This window comes from Rosa chinensis, chromosome 6 (assembly GCF_002994745.2).
Source record: "Rosa chinensis cultivar Old Blush chromosome 6, RchiOBHm-V2, whole genome shotgun sequence".
Classification (NCBI taxonomy): Eukaryota; Viridiplantae; Streptophyta; class Magnoliopsida; order Rosales; family Rosaceae; genus Rosa; species Rosa chinensis.
Window position 1 is genome coordinate 46,093,021 of NC_037093.1, and position 15,948 is coordinate 46,108,968.

The 15,948-nt window shown below is 37.1% G+C and overlaps 1 protein-coding gene across 1 annotated transcript; it reads left to right on the forward strand.

Moving 5' to 3' along the window:
* Positions 1–5,729: 5,729 nt before the first annotated feature.
* Positions 5,730–7,248, forward strand: LOC112173573. Its single transcript, XM_024311226.2, has 4 exons — positions 5,730–6,101; positions 6,190–6,411; positions 6,652–6,819; positions 6,954–7,248. The coding sequence occupies exons 1-4, from the start codon at positions 6,093–6,095 to the stop codon at positions 7,005–7,007; spliced, it is 453 nt and encodes a 150-aa protein (XP_024166994.1). The 5' UTR covers positions 5,730–6,092; the 3' UTR covers positions 7,008–7,248.
* Positions 7,249–15,948: the final 8,700 nt, after the last annotated feature.

Genomic DNA, 15,948 nt, shown 5'->3' on the forward strand with positions numbered 1-15,948 from the left:
TTTCCTCAGTGGAGAGGTTTACACTGCGTCAGCAAAACTTGTGTTTGTTCTACGTGGATTGGTTGATTATTTAGTATTGTCTTTTATTCACATCATTGTTCCATCTGGTGTTTTCAAAGTTAGCTAGATACAGTTGTTCGTCTAAAATCTAGCAGTGATATATATCACACACGAGCAAACTATGCATGATTGCATTTTTTAATGGTTATCGTAGAGATAATTAAGTCACTGTTTAAAAATTGGAGTAATATGTTTGTGATATGACGATAAACTGATCGGTAGTCATTATAAACAAATTAAGGTGCATCCTGTAAAGATGATTATTCTGATAGCTAGTTTCAGATTCAAATACAAGGTATTTGAATTCACAAGACAACGAAGCAAATACAAAGATTGGAAAGCAAAACATAGAATGAAACAAGCCCTAAAACATGATCACATAACAAGACGTACAAGATCATCACACAAAAGTTAATCAAGCCAATCGAATCGAAGATCATTTCTTGGAGCACCCCTAATTAATGTAGTGCTCCACCCCATGTTATTTGAGGACAGCTTAGGCGCAATTGGCAGGAGGGGCGAGGCCGCACTTAGCTGGTAGTCCCATGGCAAGATCGGGAGCAATTCCGAGAGAAGGCAACACTGGTGAGGCCTTGTAAGAGCAAAGACACCCCAAGTCAGCTCCGGAAAGAGCCTTGCAACACTTTGGGGATGGATCAACAGGGTTCGGCTTTGTCACCGATGGCTTGCAAGCAGTTAGACCATCGTCACTCATCTTGCAGAAGGTAAAAGCTGTTGACCCTTCAAAAAATACCAGCATTGCCACGACCAAAATCACAACCAACTTGTTTCCCATCTTCACCAGTTTGATCACTGCTATGGATATGGAGCAGTTTTTTTCTAGCTAGTTAGTTCTTAATAGTAGAACTTGTGAGTATGTAGTATGGCTCAATCTACTGCCTCTTATATAGGAATGAAGGGAAGTTTAGGAGCCACAAATCTGAAATCCGTGAATGAGAATTGGCATTATTTCCAGTCACGGGGAGCATCTCCTTCCACATACTCGATTATTTGTTTTGGTAGTCATGGCTAGTGGGCAGGTTGGGAGAGAGGACTGAGGAGCACACAAAATAGTTATCAAAGCAATGACTTCGGTTTTCATCCGTGACTTGAATTTTAGATTCAATTTTGCTTAAAAGTTTTGGGGTAGCAGCTCATTCCTCACTTGGATTGCCTAGGGCTTATCATATAAATAATCATAGTGCGGCACGTTCGAAGAAAACACAATAAGGGGAGATATTTCATATAGAGGACTATCCTAAAATCTGAAAGAAAACACAATAGTCCCTCAAGGAATAGCAAACTAGGAAAAACACATGCAATACCAAGACGCAATTGCATCTTAAATGTGCATTTCTGGCTTTAAATTGTTGTTTCTTATATTTCGTTCCTGCTTTCTTTATCCAAGTTGTTCACATTGTCTTCCTACATCATCAATCAGTCTCCACTTGCACAAAATAATAATAATAATAATAATACTAATAATTTCGACTTCGAGTTCCTGTCGAGTTTAGCTCGAACATTGGTCAAAACAAAATGTAAGAAGGATGTGAAGTCATTAACTTGTACCTTCTCAAAATTTAAGTCACCAATAATTCACTTCTACCTTAAAGCATCAACAACACAGACATGCATTCATGCTTATCACTGCATGAAAAGTTACGTATGGAGATAAATATATAAATGAGCATACTTCTTACTTGCACTTCTTTCGCTATGGGATCTTCAAAGCTTGCCAATCCGTGTAAATCACAAATTCTCTTTGCAAAAGGTAATGCTCCCATTGTTTTAAATCTCCAACAAAAACGTATAAATCTTGATCACCAGTGCTTCACTAGTAAGAAGCTTCGACATCATTCTTCCATTGGCCTTCCCAAAACAATTGGGAAACTGAGCGTCACATTATTCCAAAATACCCCAAAAGCCAAGATTTGAAATTTGGTACCTTAAATTTTGATTAGTCGCTTCTAACCTGCAATGGTATAGTTATGTTTGTTGTCTTTATGATAGTATGTTATGTGCCTCAAAACGGATAACTGACGTCAGAATTTTGCCATACAAAAGTTTAACATATCGAATTAGTTTGGCTCGAGCAACTCCAAAGTTCCAATACAATATCACTTAAATTTTGCTCAATGGTTGTCCTACACCAGAGTATTTTTACTTAAAAAAAGATAGGACATTGGTCGCCCTTGAATGATTGAATCAGACTTCGTCATCAGTTTTTGTTGGACAATGGTCATCACTTGGTTTTACATGAAATTTGGGACACGGTTAATATTTGTAATTTGTGGAACATTTATTAAACTGCTCGAATATTTAGGAACCGAACTCCATTTGAGCATCACATATACATATTGCAACTGATATTCATTCTCTGACTTGTTAGATTCTTGTTACTTCTGAACTATGGCTTGCTAGAGGTCTTACAAAATCTGCTTTACCACCCATAATCATGTTGATAGAATCCATCGGGTATGGATGCTTTTCATAATTGACCAAATTTTGATCTTCGTCCTCGAGAATATCTTCTTCATGTTGAGCAGTTCGATGAACAAATCAACTTCTTTTGTCTTTTGTAAGTTGCACACTCGAGTCAAATCCAACACTTGGTATGAGCTACAACATTACTCCATCCATTCTTGAGGAATATAAGAACAAAACTAATGTAAGTATATTGGCAAGTTCCCATTTAACATGAATTCTCCTAAGAGCATGAGAAGTCTGCAGGATTTCTCCAACTTTCCCAGTTGTTCTAGGAGATTGAAGATCAAGCAAAGTTGTAGCTGTAGCTGACTTGAAGATTGGTGGATTCAAGACAGCATCAATCAAGGGTCTGAACAACTCACTGATCTCAATTTAAGGTAGTATGCGTATCATATCATATTGCATGTGATTGTTGCTTAAATTGTGGATCTAAACTGTTATGCAATCTTATCAGTAATTTTTGAAAAAAGTTTTCAAAAATCTTATATGCTTTTACAACTGTGTTGAATGCATATCAGATAACTATCCTTAGATATAACAATTACATGCTACTAGTTAGGATTGATTGAATCTCACAATTTGTTTAAAAGAAACCTTTCTATGTTTATCTCAATCTGTGATCAATATGATCGGATTGAGGGGGAGTCTCTTTCTTCTATAAAAGGTTTTGAAACTGCATTTCCAAAGTTAGTTTTCGATTGAGAAATTGTTTTGTGTTGCTTAGTCTTCATAAACTGTTTTACAAAACTCTCTTTGGTTGTTCATTATAAGCATTGTTTGCTCACTGCATTCATCACTTGCATAGTGTTCGAGATCAGTGAGGCTACAAGACAAGGTTGTATTAGAAAGCTCATTCAGTTTCTGCTAGCAACAAAGATCAATTCAAGACTTGTGTAGTATAGGTCATCCAGTTGTAAACAAGTTAGCATTGTTGTTAGTTAATGTGGTTGTGTTGAATACCACTACATGTAAACTGTTATCTTTGTGATTCAGATTGGATTTGATTCTTGTGTGGGCTACATTACAAGCCTTGCAGTGAAATTTTCTCAGTGGTGAGATTTATACTGCGTTAGCAAACTCTTGTGTCATATTGTGTGTGTTTGTTATTTTAGGATTGTATCTGTTGATCAATCCCTCATAACTATTCCATCTAGTGTTTTCAACTAATATATGAGAGAAAATGATGCCAACAGGGCATGGAAGAGAGGAGGATAAAGTGATGCAAATAGTTGCATTTCTGTTTCAAACACATTATACTACAATCTTAGCATTATAAATACAATTAAACTGACTCTTTGGAGTAATATGTTTTTGATGATGATTGATTATTACTCTTTATTTCAAATGAAAGGTAGGTCCTAGATGATCATATGCCTTTGTGATCTGCCAATAAGAGATTTTTAGGTAGGGCAGCCATACCACGTGGCGGTAGGGCTGCCCAATCAGGACCTTGCTGGGGGTGTTTTGGGTATATTGTTTTATTAAAAGAGAGCTAATTTCAGGATATACAAAATTCTTTCTTAATTTTGATTGAACTGCCCTACCACCACGTGGTAGGGTAGTCTCTACTTAAAAATTTCTCGATAAGAGAATATTATGCAATATTTCTGTTCTTGTAGAACTCTGTGGTTTTCTATAATATCAAAATCTCAAAATTTCGAAGAAAACTTGAACTGAGGCCATCCCATGGGATTCTAGATTTCTAGGTTTCACTTCTGTCCCATACTCTAGATTTCTAGGTTTCATTTCTGTCCCATACATCAGACAAAGTCAAGTATACCATTTTCTTATTCTTACTTGAGGATGTTCAAAGAATATGCTGGGGTGTGTTTGAGTGGCTAGGTAAACAAAGCTTTGGGTGCGAAGATATATGACCATTTCTGTAGGACATCATTTTTTTTTCCTGTTCATGCAAAAACAAAATTTCATTATACATACAACAAGTGAACAAACTTAAGAAGGTATAAAAGAATCAGTTTGACCCAATGGACAAGCAAAGATGGTTCTCTTCCTCGATTCCAGTACATACAGAGACTATAGATGTAGTCATCTAAACCTAATTCTATGGTTCTCTTCCTCAATTCCAATACATACAGAGACTATAAATGTAGTCATCTAAACCTAATTCTGAGCCAGGTTGAATTGGTCAAAAACTGAAAATGGCTATGCAGATATTCAATGGGGTACCAAACTCGATCTAATGCATTCAATGATGAAGATCATACAGAATTTGAAAATATAAATGCATCTGGGTTCTAGTAGCTGATGGTTTAAATAGAATTTGAAAACACAGAATAGTAAAAGGAGCAAGAAACTTTAATTTCTTAAACCAGTACTGCCAAAACTACTTTCTTTAAGATAGAGGATTCAGGTATCTAAGAGGAGGGCCCTCTCTGCATATCTTCTTTTGCTCTACTCTGTATTCTCTGGTGATTCTTGTAGGGTAAGTTAACAGGTTGGCCAGAATCTCCATGAAAGAAGAAAGTGGAGTTAGCTAGTTCCTTCACCCTATGAAGGTATGAATAATGAACATAACCCATTCGCCAAATCAAGAGCAAAAACTGATTAGAACAGTCAAAATCAAATACAACCAAAACCACGAAAGTCCAAATTTTTTAGAGACCAGAGCTTAAAAGCCTATTATAGGCCACACCCTCTAACCTACACAACCTATTTCCAATGCTGTGTGATTCATTTTCTCTTATTCTATGCAAATAAAATTCATTATCCTGAGGAGCCCCGTCTTCTGCAAGTTTGAAACTTTAACCCAACTGCAATTTCAACATGCTGATGCTCACTGCCTAATGTGTTTGACCTCATAGAAAAATAACTGACAACCTACTATGACTAGTCTTAAATCAACTATTTAATTTTGATTTATTTACTCATGCTTTTAACTTTGCACAGAGCACCAAGCCTCTCTCTCTGGGTACGCGTGTGGGGTTGAAAAAGAAAGCAAAATGCAAATGAGCCAACGGCCCAAGCTCACATGCTCTGCTTTGAGATATTGAACACAACCACACACACTCGCCCTAGAATGAAAATTTAAAGAAACCGACCCTTTTCCAGGCTTTGGAATATACAATATCTGATGTTAGGTCGTAGCGGAGACAAGCTAGGCAAAGCAAAATTTAAGGCCCTGGAAAAGCTAAAGAGCCAGAATTTCAAAAAGAAATCAGAGGGGTAACTAAAGTTACTCCTCCTATAGCAATTCCCTTGCTGCCTTACCTCTTTGTCTCTCTGTCTGCTCCTCTGAGACTTCGTTATCTATAGGGCACTTTTCTTTCTTTTCACCAATACTACACCTAATTTTAATTGCGTTGCTTTGGATCCCCATACCCCTCCATTGCTTTTACTATCCCACACACACACTCTCTCTCTCTCTCTCTCCACCCAATTCTTCTTTAAATAGGCTATATAAACCCACGCTCACATTCACCAACTGAAAAAGAAAGAGTGAACAAAGAAAGAAAGCAAAGGAAAAAGAAGACATTTTGAAGCACCCTTTGAGGTTTTGAGGTCAAGTCTCTGCAAGTTCAAGCTCAATGGATCAAGTAAGTTTATTCTTTCACACAAACCCTTTGGGTTTATCTCAGATGTTAATGGGATGTGGTTTTTAACTTGTGGGCTGTGTGAATATAGGACTACTATAGGAGGAGTCATCAAGTTCCTGCTTTTGGGAGCTGGGATTGGAACCAAGACCTTCCCTTCACTCAGTGCTTTGAGTCTGCAAGGCAAGCTGGGTTTCTGCGCTACACTACTTACACTGATGAACATGATCAGGATCGCGATTTGTATGTCACCGGGGATTTGTACCAGAACGATGTCGTCACTCCCGCGATGATCGTTGTTCCTCGCCGAAGGGTAACCAAATTTGAATTCTTTTTTATGAGAAACTTGCTGGGACTATTGGAAAATTTGCAAAAATAGCCCAAAATTTTGGAGATTCTAAAAATGTTGGTTCTCTTTTTACGATTTTAGAAATATAACCTCTCAGGTTTACTTTTTAGGTCAAAATTTGGGTTATTTTTGGAAATTAACCATGGATTAAGAAATTTGTCGGATGAAATTAGTGTTGATGAGTGATTTTGGTGACTAATGCAGAACAAGATGCGTCAGCCGCAAGTGAAAGAAGCAAAGGAGGAGGGTTGGGTCATGGGTGAGGTGAAGGAGCCACCAAGCCCACCTCCAAGGTCCAGGCCCAATCCCAAGCCTGTGGATGAAGATTTGTACAAAATCTCACCTGAACTCCTCTATGCTAAAGCCAAAAAGGTACTGTGATCATGTGATGTGATAAAGTTACAGCACCTCCAATAATCAAATTGCTTCATGCTATTTTTGACCTTTGTCCTGCATAAAAAGTAAAGTATCTACTTTTGATCTGTTTTCTTCTTCCAACTTTGCAGAAGAGAGGATTGGGTTTCTTTTCAAGCTGCTTGCTGCCAACATGTGTTGGCTGAATCAATGAGCAAGTTTATGTGAGGCATTTAGTGAATATATGACTCAATATGAGGGAAAAGTAGACTTAATATGAGATTGTGAGCATATGTAATATATTTTGGTCCCAAAATTCCTATATACCTTCATGTGGGTTATGAGGAGAGAGTAGTTCATATTATTAGGCTTATTAGCTTCTTCTTTGGCTGGATTGGAAATGTATAACTTTTATATATCTATGGATCTTTATATTTTTCAATGTGATTGGAAAGGAGATGCTAGGTTTTGTAAAAGGAAAAAGGGAACTTGTATGTGGGATATAATTTGAATATTCAATTTAATGAATGTCTTAAAATGAAAAGAGATATCAAAAATGTGGGGTATGTGGATGTTTCCTTCTCATGATAAAAGGAAAAGAAAAAGAAAAAAGGAAGGAGGGAAAAAGATCGAGGCCACTATAGAAATACCTAGATAAGTAGTTTATGTGGGAAATTGAACATGACCTAACATAATTTGATGGTGAGATTCTTTTTTTGATGAACTGATGGACATGGTTTTTGTCATTATGGTTGCTTTACAATCCTTCATTTTCTTTCTTTCTCTAAAGTAGAATGCATGTGGGGTTAGAGATAGGAAGTGAAAGAAATTATTGTCAAGTGTGTTCAAATTCTAAAAGCACATCCGCATATATCTGAATTTGTGAAAGGAAAGGAAAAGCAGAGAAAAATTTATGTTTCCTTTCATAGCCAACAAAGAAAAAACCATTGAATTTGCTAGGACTTGACAGCACCTGAACAAATACTAGCATAGAATAGGAAGTATCACATAGAGGATAAAGTAATGTGACATATGAGATCGCTAACCCTAAATTACTGAGTCAGTCAAGTGAGAGGTTAAAAGTGACTTTGACTACTCTTAAAAAGAAAAAGGTCAAAAAAAAATATATTAATTTTTTTTTTTAAAAGCTTTGCAAATGATAAAGAGAGGTATTTTTCCTTTTTTTAGTAGTGATAACAAATTAGTAGAAAAGAATACTTCAATTCAGTGTTAATTCAATAATTCTATTCATCCCACAATGAGGGTATATATACAAGTACAAAGGAGTAGTCTAACTCTAATAAGAAACAATCTCTCCATAATTACAGGATATTAGGAATCCTAATTACATACAGATTTACAGCGATTCTACACTCCCCCTCAAGTTGGTACATAGATGGCTATCATGCCCAACTTGTCAACTGAGCTGTCAAATACCTTTCTGCACACTCCTTTAGTAAGAACATCAGCTAATTGCTCCTCTGAGTTTACAAATGGAAAACGAATAACCTTTCTGTCAAGATTTTCTTTAATAAAATGACGGTCAACCTCCACATGTTTCGTTCTATCGTGCTGAACTGGATTATGTGCAATCTCAATGGCAGCTGTATTATCACAATGCAAATCCATAGGCTTTTTAAGCTTGTAACCCAGGTCTTTCAAGACATTACGAATCCACAACATTTCACAGACTCCGTGTGCCATACCTCGGAACTCAGCTTCTGCACTTGATCTAGCAACAACTTTCTACTTTTTGCTACGTCAAGTGACAAGGTTCCCTCCAACAAAAGTGAAGTACCCAGATGTAGAACGTCTGTCAGTTTTATCACCAGCCCAATCTGCATCTGTGTACCCAACAACTTCCAATTCATCTTTTTTTTGAAACAGTAACCCTTTACCTGGCGCCATCTTCAAGTACTTCAAAATACGAAAGACTGCATCCATATGCTTTTCACTAGGACAATGCATAAATTGACTAACAACACTCACAACATAAGCAATATCAGGTCTAGTATGTGAAAGATAAATCAACCTTCCTACAAGACGTTGATACCTCCCTTTATCAGTTGGAACTTGATCAGGATAAATAGCAAGTCTATGATTCATCTCAATGGGTGTCTCCATTGGTCTGTAGTCCAGCATCCCCGTTTCAGCAAGTAAATCAAGGACATACTTCCTTTGTGAAAGCAAAATTCCCTTCTTAGACCTTGCAACTTCAATACCCAGAAAATACTTCAGTTGTTCCAGATCCTTCATTTCAAACTCCTTTGACAGATACTTTTGCAATTCATTCATCTCTTTCGGATCATCCCCTGTAATAATCATGCCATCAACATACACAATAAGAGCTGTAATCTTACCATTCTTGCGTTTGATAAACAAGGTATGGTCAGAATTGCTCTGTCTGTACCCAAAGGCTTTCATGGACTTTGAAAATCTTCCAAACCAAGCTCTTGGAGACTGTTTCAGGCCATACAAAGACTTCTTCAATTTACACACCTTGGCACCGTCACTTGGGTAATTCTTAACACCTGAGGGCACATCCATGTACACTTCTTCCTCCAAATTCCTATTAAGAAACGCATTCTTCACATCAAACTGGTGCAAGGGCCAATCTTTGTTTGCTGCAAGTGAGATTAGAATCCGGACAGTATTAATCTTTGCCACAGGTGCAAAAGTCTCCTCATAATCAATCCCATAGCGTTGTGTATATCCTTTGGCAACCAACCTCGCCTTGTATCTATTAATAGTTCCATCTTCATTAAGCTTCACAATAAATACCCAACGACATCCTACAGTCTTCTTTCCAACCGGCATACGTACTAGCTCCCATGTTGCATTCTTTTGAAGAGCTTCCAATTCTTCATTCATCGCCTTTGTCCATTTTGGAACCGTCAATGCTTCCTGCACGTTACTAGGAATAGATACAGTAGATAATTGATCAACAACAAGTGCATGTGACCTAGAAATCCTATGGTTAGACATAAATTAGCTATAGGGTATTTAGCTTTGGCTTTGATATCTGGTTCATATTGTTTCTTAGGAATTCCCTTGGTAACCCTTTGTGATTTCCTAGGTTCGAAACTTTCTAACCCAGAAGATTCATTAAAGTTTAGGGGTACCTGAGGAGGATCATTCTGACTGGGATCTTCAGTTGGTGATGCAGAAGGGGGAATATCTTGTGTGTGAGCTACAGATGCGTCTTGATTTTGATTCAAGCTATCCAAAAAAGTTGTCTCTTCTGTCTCGGAATACACAACACTCTGTTCGTTAGTTACATTTTCTGTTTCGGAATTCACAATACTCTGTTCGGCAGTCGCATTTTCTGTTTCGGAATTCGTAACACTTCGTTCGGCAGTCACATTGTCTGTTTCGGAATTCACAATGCTCTGTTCGGCAACTGCATTTTCTGTTTCCGAATTTCTACCCTCAAATCTATCCTCCAATTTTTCCAAGTCTTCAAAGACATCAAAATCAATAATAGAACGATGATTCCCTTCACAACCTCTCTCCCCCTGAAGGGAAGACTGAGAAACTCTCCTTGAGTAATAAGGCTCGGATTCACGAAAAGCAACATCAAGAGAGACATGTATAGTGCCAGTAAGGGGATCATAACATCGATAACCCTTCTGGAAGTCAGCATAACCAACAAAGATACACTTACGGGCACGGGGATCAAGCTTGTTGCTTTGAGGCTTGGGAATATGAACATAGGCTATGCACCCAAACACTCGGGGCTCCAAATTAGGTATAGAAGGGATGGTCAAAAGTGTATGAAGCTTCTGATGAGGATTCTGAAACTCAATCACCCGTGAAGGAGTACGGTTGATAAGATATGCTGCTGATTTTACTGCTTCTCCCCAATAGGACTGAGGTACATTCATGCCAAACAAGGAAGCACGAACAACTTCCATCAACTGCCTGTTCTTCCGTTCTGCTAAACCATTTTGTTGAGGAGTATAAGAATTGGAGGTTTGATGGCGAATTCCATGTAACCGGCAAAACTCAATCATAGGGCCATTCACAAACTCTCCACCATTGTCAGACTGAAACACTCTGATGGATTGTTGATATTGAGTTGCCACCATTTTGTGAAATTCGATAAACATTCCAAATACATCACTCTTATTCTTCAGTAATGACACCCATGTCATGCGAGTGCAATCATCAATAAACGATACAAAATACCGAGCTCCATAAAGAGAAGGAATTTTCGCAGGACCCCAGACATCGGAGTGAATCTTCATAAAAGGAACAAGACTTTTATTAAGACTTGGTGAATATGAAATATGGTGACTCTTGGCCAGTTCACAGATGTCACAGTAGAAATCCAAATCACTAACAATTGAAAACAATTGAGGTTGTAGCTTCTTAAAATAACGAAAGGATAGATGACCTAAACGGCGATGCCATAACCATACAGCTTCCTTCTCATTCTCTACCCCGTTGATCTGATTAGCTTGTCCCAAAAGATACTTCTGTTTCTTTCCAGTCTCTGTCAGATCCAGATAGTATAATTTCCCCCTTCTAACACCATAACCAAGAATCCGTCGAGTCAGAATGTCCTGAAACACACAGAAAGACTGATAGAAGGTCACAATACATGCAAAAGCTAAAATAACTTGACCAACAGACAGGAGATTATAAGCTAGTGATGGAACAACTAAGACAGATTCAAGGGTTAAGGTATCAGATAAAGCAATTGAACCTTCTCCGGTGACCGGAGTTGGAGTACCATCAACAATAGAGACAACGTCTTGAGGGGAACGTCTAAGGTTTTTCACAAGACTTGGGTCATTGGTCATATGGTCAGATGCACCTGTATCAATTATCCATGTACTATTAAAAGTAACCTTACCCTTCATACCTGACTGCGCTACATTAGCGGAGGCATTGTCTAGCTAAACTTCCTCTTTAGTAGCAACAGCGGCCTGGCCCAGATTCTTTCGCCGTTTCCTGGTGAAGTCCCACCAATCAGGGTAACCAATCACTTCATAGCACCGCTCCTTGCTATGACCTAATTTCCCACAGATAATACACCTTTTGTTTGCATATGGATTTGGTTTACCTAGAGGACTGTGTGGAGAAGGTCCTGAGAAGCCTGGAGGAGGACCCTGTTTGCGTTGAGCCATAACAGAAAATTCGGTAGTTACCGAATGCCCCATAGCCAGTTTCTCTGATTGCATCATTGAGGAATTCATGATTTTCGCAGGATTAGATTTTCAAGGGTTTCAAGATGGATATGAATGTTTTGGAAAAAGAAAAGTTTTTTTTTGTTGTTTTTTTTTTGTCCGAAAAAAAAAAGGTAGGGTGATGGTGGTTTGAAATTTAGGATGGTTTGATTTCAACGGTGGTGGTACGCAACAGTTTGTGGTGTTCTTCAGGATTCAGGATTCAAAGGGTGCAGCGCAAGTTCAAAGGATTGAACCTGCTCTGATACCAAGTAGAAAAGAATACTTCAATTCAGGGTTAATTCGATAATTATATTCATCCCACAATGAGGGTATATATACAAGTACAAAGGAGTAGTCTAACTCTAATAGGAAACAATCTTTCCATAATTACAGGATATCATAATTAAATAAAATCCTAATTATATACAGATTTACAGCGATTCTACAAAATTCATTTACAGGATTATTTGTTAGTGAAGGAAAAGTATGAAGGCTTTCATTATTCTCAATATATGATATTTTGAATTTTTCAATCATATGGTCTAGTTTTTCTCATATCAAATATGAAAATTTTAATCTTCAGCGATTTTTTTTAAAAATAAAATAAATCTTAAGACATTACATATTTTAAAGTGTGGTAGAATTAACTCATTTTTATTCTTTTTTTTATTGAATTGAATTGAACAAAAATTTTCTTGCATTTATTTTCAGAAAGTTACTAAGGGCATGTTTACTTACTTGGAATGAGAAGGAATGATTACGGGGTAAATTTATTTCTGCGTTTATAAATGAATTGGAATGATTCCGGGTAATAGTATTACTGCGTTTACTAACACATGAAGGAATCGGAATGAGTGTAGGTCCCACCTTGTTATAAGGAATCGATTCCTGAATACTCAGGAATTTGATTCCGAAGGGGGGAGATGAGTTTAGGAATCAACTCCTCCGGAATCAATACCGATTCATTTCTTCTCTCATTCCAGTTGTCTCCGATTCATGATTATTTCCATTCCAAGTAAGTAAACGTGCCATAAACAACTATAATAAGATATAGAGGTGGGGAGTGCTAGGTTCACACTCACTTGAGTGTGTGTAAGCCACACTCAAACAAGTGTCAACTTCTCATGACTTTCTACTATTAAATTACATAATAACAGCCGGAAACCAGTCGAATTTTAGGTAGTTGGGAATAAAAATATGTTGTTGGGGTAAGTGAGATAATTTTATTCAATTTTGGTGATTTGGGTTAAGGACTCCAATTTTTTTGCGCAAGAAGGCTTAATTACCTCAAAGTAAATTGGTTGAACAATAGATTTTTTGCTGATGTAATTTTGCAAAATATTAATAGAAATAATGATCTTATTTTGCTGATCTTATTGGTTGAAGAAACAAGGATCTTAATTTTTTTTCTTTTTGCTAATTATTTTGCAATACGTTACCAACCAAGTTTACTAAATGTTATTCATTGAAAAGTAATAAGATACCTAGCTGCTATTACTAATGAATGCAGCACCACTTGGCCAAAAAGAAAAACAAAAACTGAATGTAGCACCACTGTAGCCGAATAAGACAAGAATGGAGAGGTTAGTTTTATTGATTAAATTGAGTTTTGATTATGCTCGTAATAGGCTATTAAGTGGTACCCATTTTTTGTTATAAGCATATTCACAATCACATGGTTTTTATTAAATGGGATTTATCTATTCAGTCATTCTATCTTTTTGGGTAAGAAAATAGTGGATGAGTGAGCTACCACTCCGGGGCTGGGAGCAATTTGGTTATAGCCCCTCCTCAAGGGATATTTTTCACTAGATGGGGATCGAACCAGAGACCTCATATTACCATGAGAAGCCCTGTAGCGTCCTCCCCACTTGCAGCCTAGCATACTTCCACTAGACCAACTTCACTGAGTTTATTCAGTCATTCTATCTAGAAATGGATGGTGAAGGAAAAATACGTAGAAAATGGAGATAGAAATATGGTTAGTGGGACACGGGAAACTAATAGTTAAGGAGTAGAGATGGAAACAAATAAATTTAAAGCAGCTTTAATTATTATTATATAATTTAGTAGTTAAAAATCATGAGAAGTTAACACTTGTATGAGTGTGACTCACTCAAATTCCCTTTAGAGTTTAAGAGTGATAGACTGCTCAATCACGATCTGCCACATAAACAATCAACTAAAACTATCTGAGGCCTGAGGGTGAGTCTAGCACTCCCTGTTAGGAGTGATAGACTGCTTAATCAGGATCTGCCACATAAACAATCAAGTAAAACTGTCTGCCATAAATACTTTTTCATTTCACCCAAAAATACCAAGAGCAGCCTCCAAAATCTTCAAGTTAATAATTAATTATCTACCATCCCATTGTAACATGCCGGGTGTCTGTTATATACTAGTGGTTATTGGACCATGTCATCGCAAGACTTGTCATCACTGCGACATTCCCCATATCCTAAGTTCCAGGTGGAGTTGAATATTAGAGACACAAGTACGTGTTACGTCTCTGTGCGTTGCATGCATGAACGTGTTGCCCAGTCATTGGCTCATCACCTTCTTCTCAATGGCTCTCTGCACAATTTCTCTCGTCTCTATTCGGATATTATTGATGTTGCACCACATTCTCTCTTTCTCAATCAATGCCATTATCCTCAGACATATCGATTAAATAAATCCCATCGATCTCTACCGGGAGTCAGAGCCAGAGTCCTAGAAGCTTCTCCTTGTAGATATATACAGAGAGAGACGTGCTGAATTCTCCAAAGATATCATTTGCAGATCTCTCTTTGAATTCGTTCTTGGATTTTGCAGAAAAATCTCGGTCTCTCCCACATCCAATTCATCAAGTCGATCGATATATGCAGTAACGTACAATGCCAACTGAGTTAAACCACCTGCCTGATCATGACTCCAAACCCATCAGTACTACTCTTTGGTATGTTTTCTTTTTATCTCTTATGATTTGTTTAATTGTGTAATCTTGATGGGTTGGTATCTTATATGATTTTGCTCTATCATCTGAATTGGAATTGGATTGGATTTTGATAAAAATTTGAAAGGGTTTTCCTTTAAGTGTCCCTATAATCAAAGAGCATGGTCTGCCTAGCTTGTGTCAATCTTTCCTAAAAATAACTCATCGAAAAGTATGATATATATATATATATATATATATATATATATGCTCCTTATATTTTTAGTGGAAAGTCTGTAAGAAAAACACTAACTGATCAGACTCTAATTTTATTCAGCCTTTAATTTCCAGCACCTTTATTACTTGTTCTATGCTTGATTAATTTGTTTTTGCTTATATCTCTGTCGTAATTGACAAGGCATGATAGCTAAATTTAATTAACAGATGTTGTTATCACATCACTTTGGCTAACCTTTGCTTCTACTTTCATGCGGGTTCGTATGCCCATATATATGCATGTCTTTGCGGTTAATTATCTTTCAATAACCAAAATAAGTTTTTGGTAAAGGTGCTGGTCAAACTTATTGGTAACAGATCAATATCAATGCTATGGGTGATTACCCCAAACATGAGCAGTATGACCATGACACTATGACCAAAATCTTGACCTTGGTTACCAAAATCAGAAGATCACCCTATGGCATATATACAAATTCACATAGCATCGTACATTCCATCATTTGAACGAACAAAACAAAGTGTATATCAAGTATTTTCTTACCTAACGTAACAAGTGCTTAATTAGTGTATTAGGTGATCGATCGATTAATAATTCGAAAATGTACCATGGTTTTACGACACACTACTACCGGTCTAATTAACAATAACCTACTTCTTTTTTGATGGGGTACTGCTTACCTGATTTATATAAATATATGACTACCAGGCTTGACAAACTGAAGGTTCTGTCTCATCAAGAAGATGAATTAGCCAAGGCAGTACAGAAGAACATTGTAAGGAAGAATTTAACAGCAAAGAAACCTGCTTCAAATCAGAAGA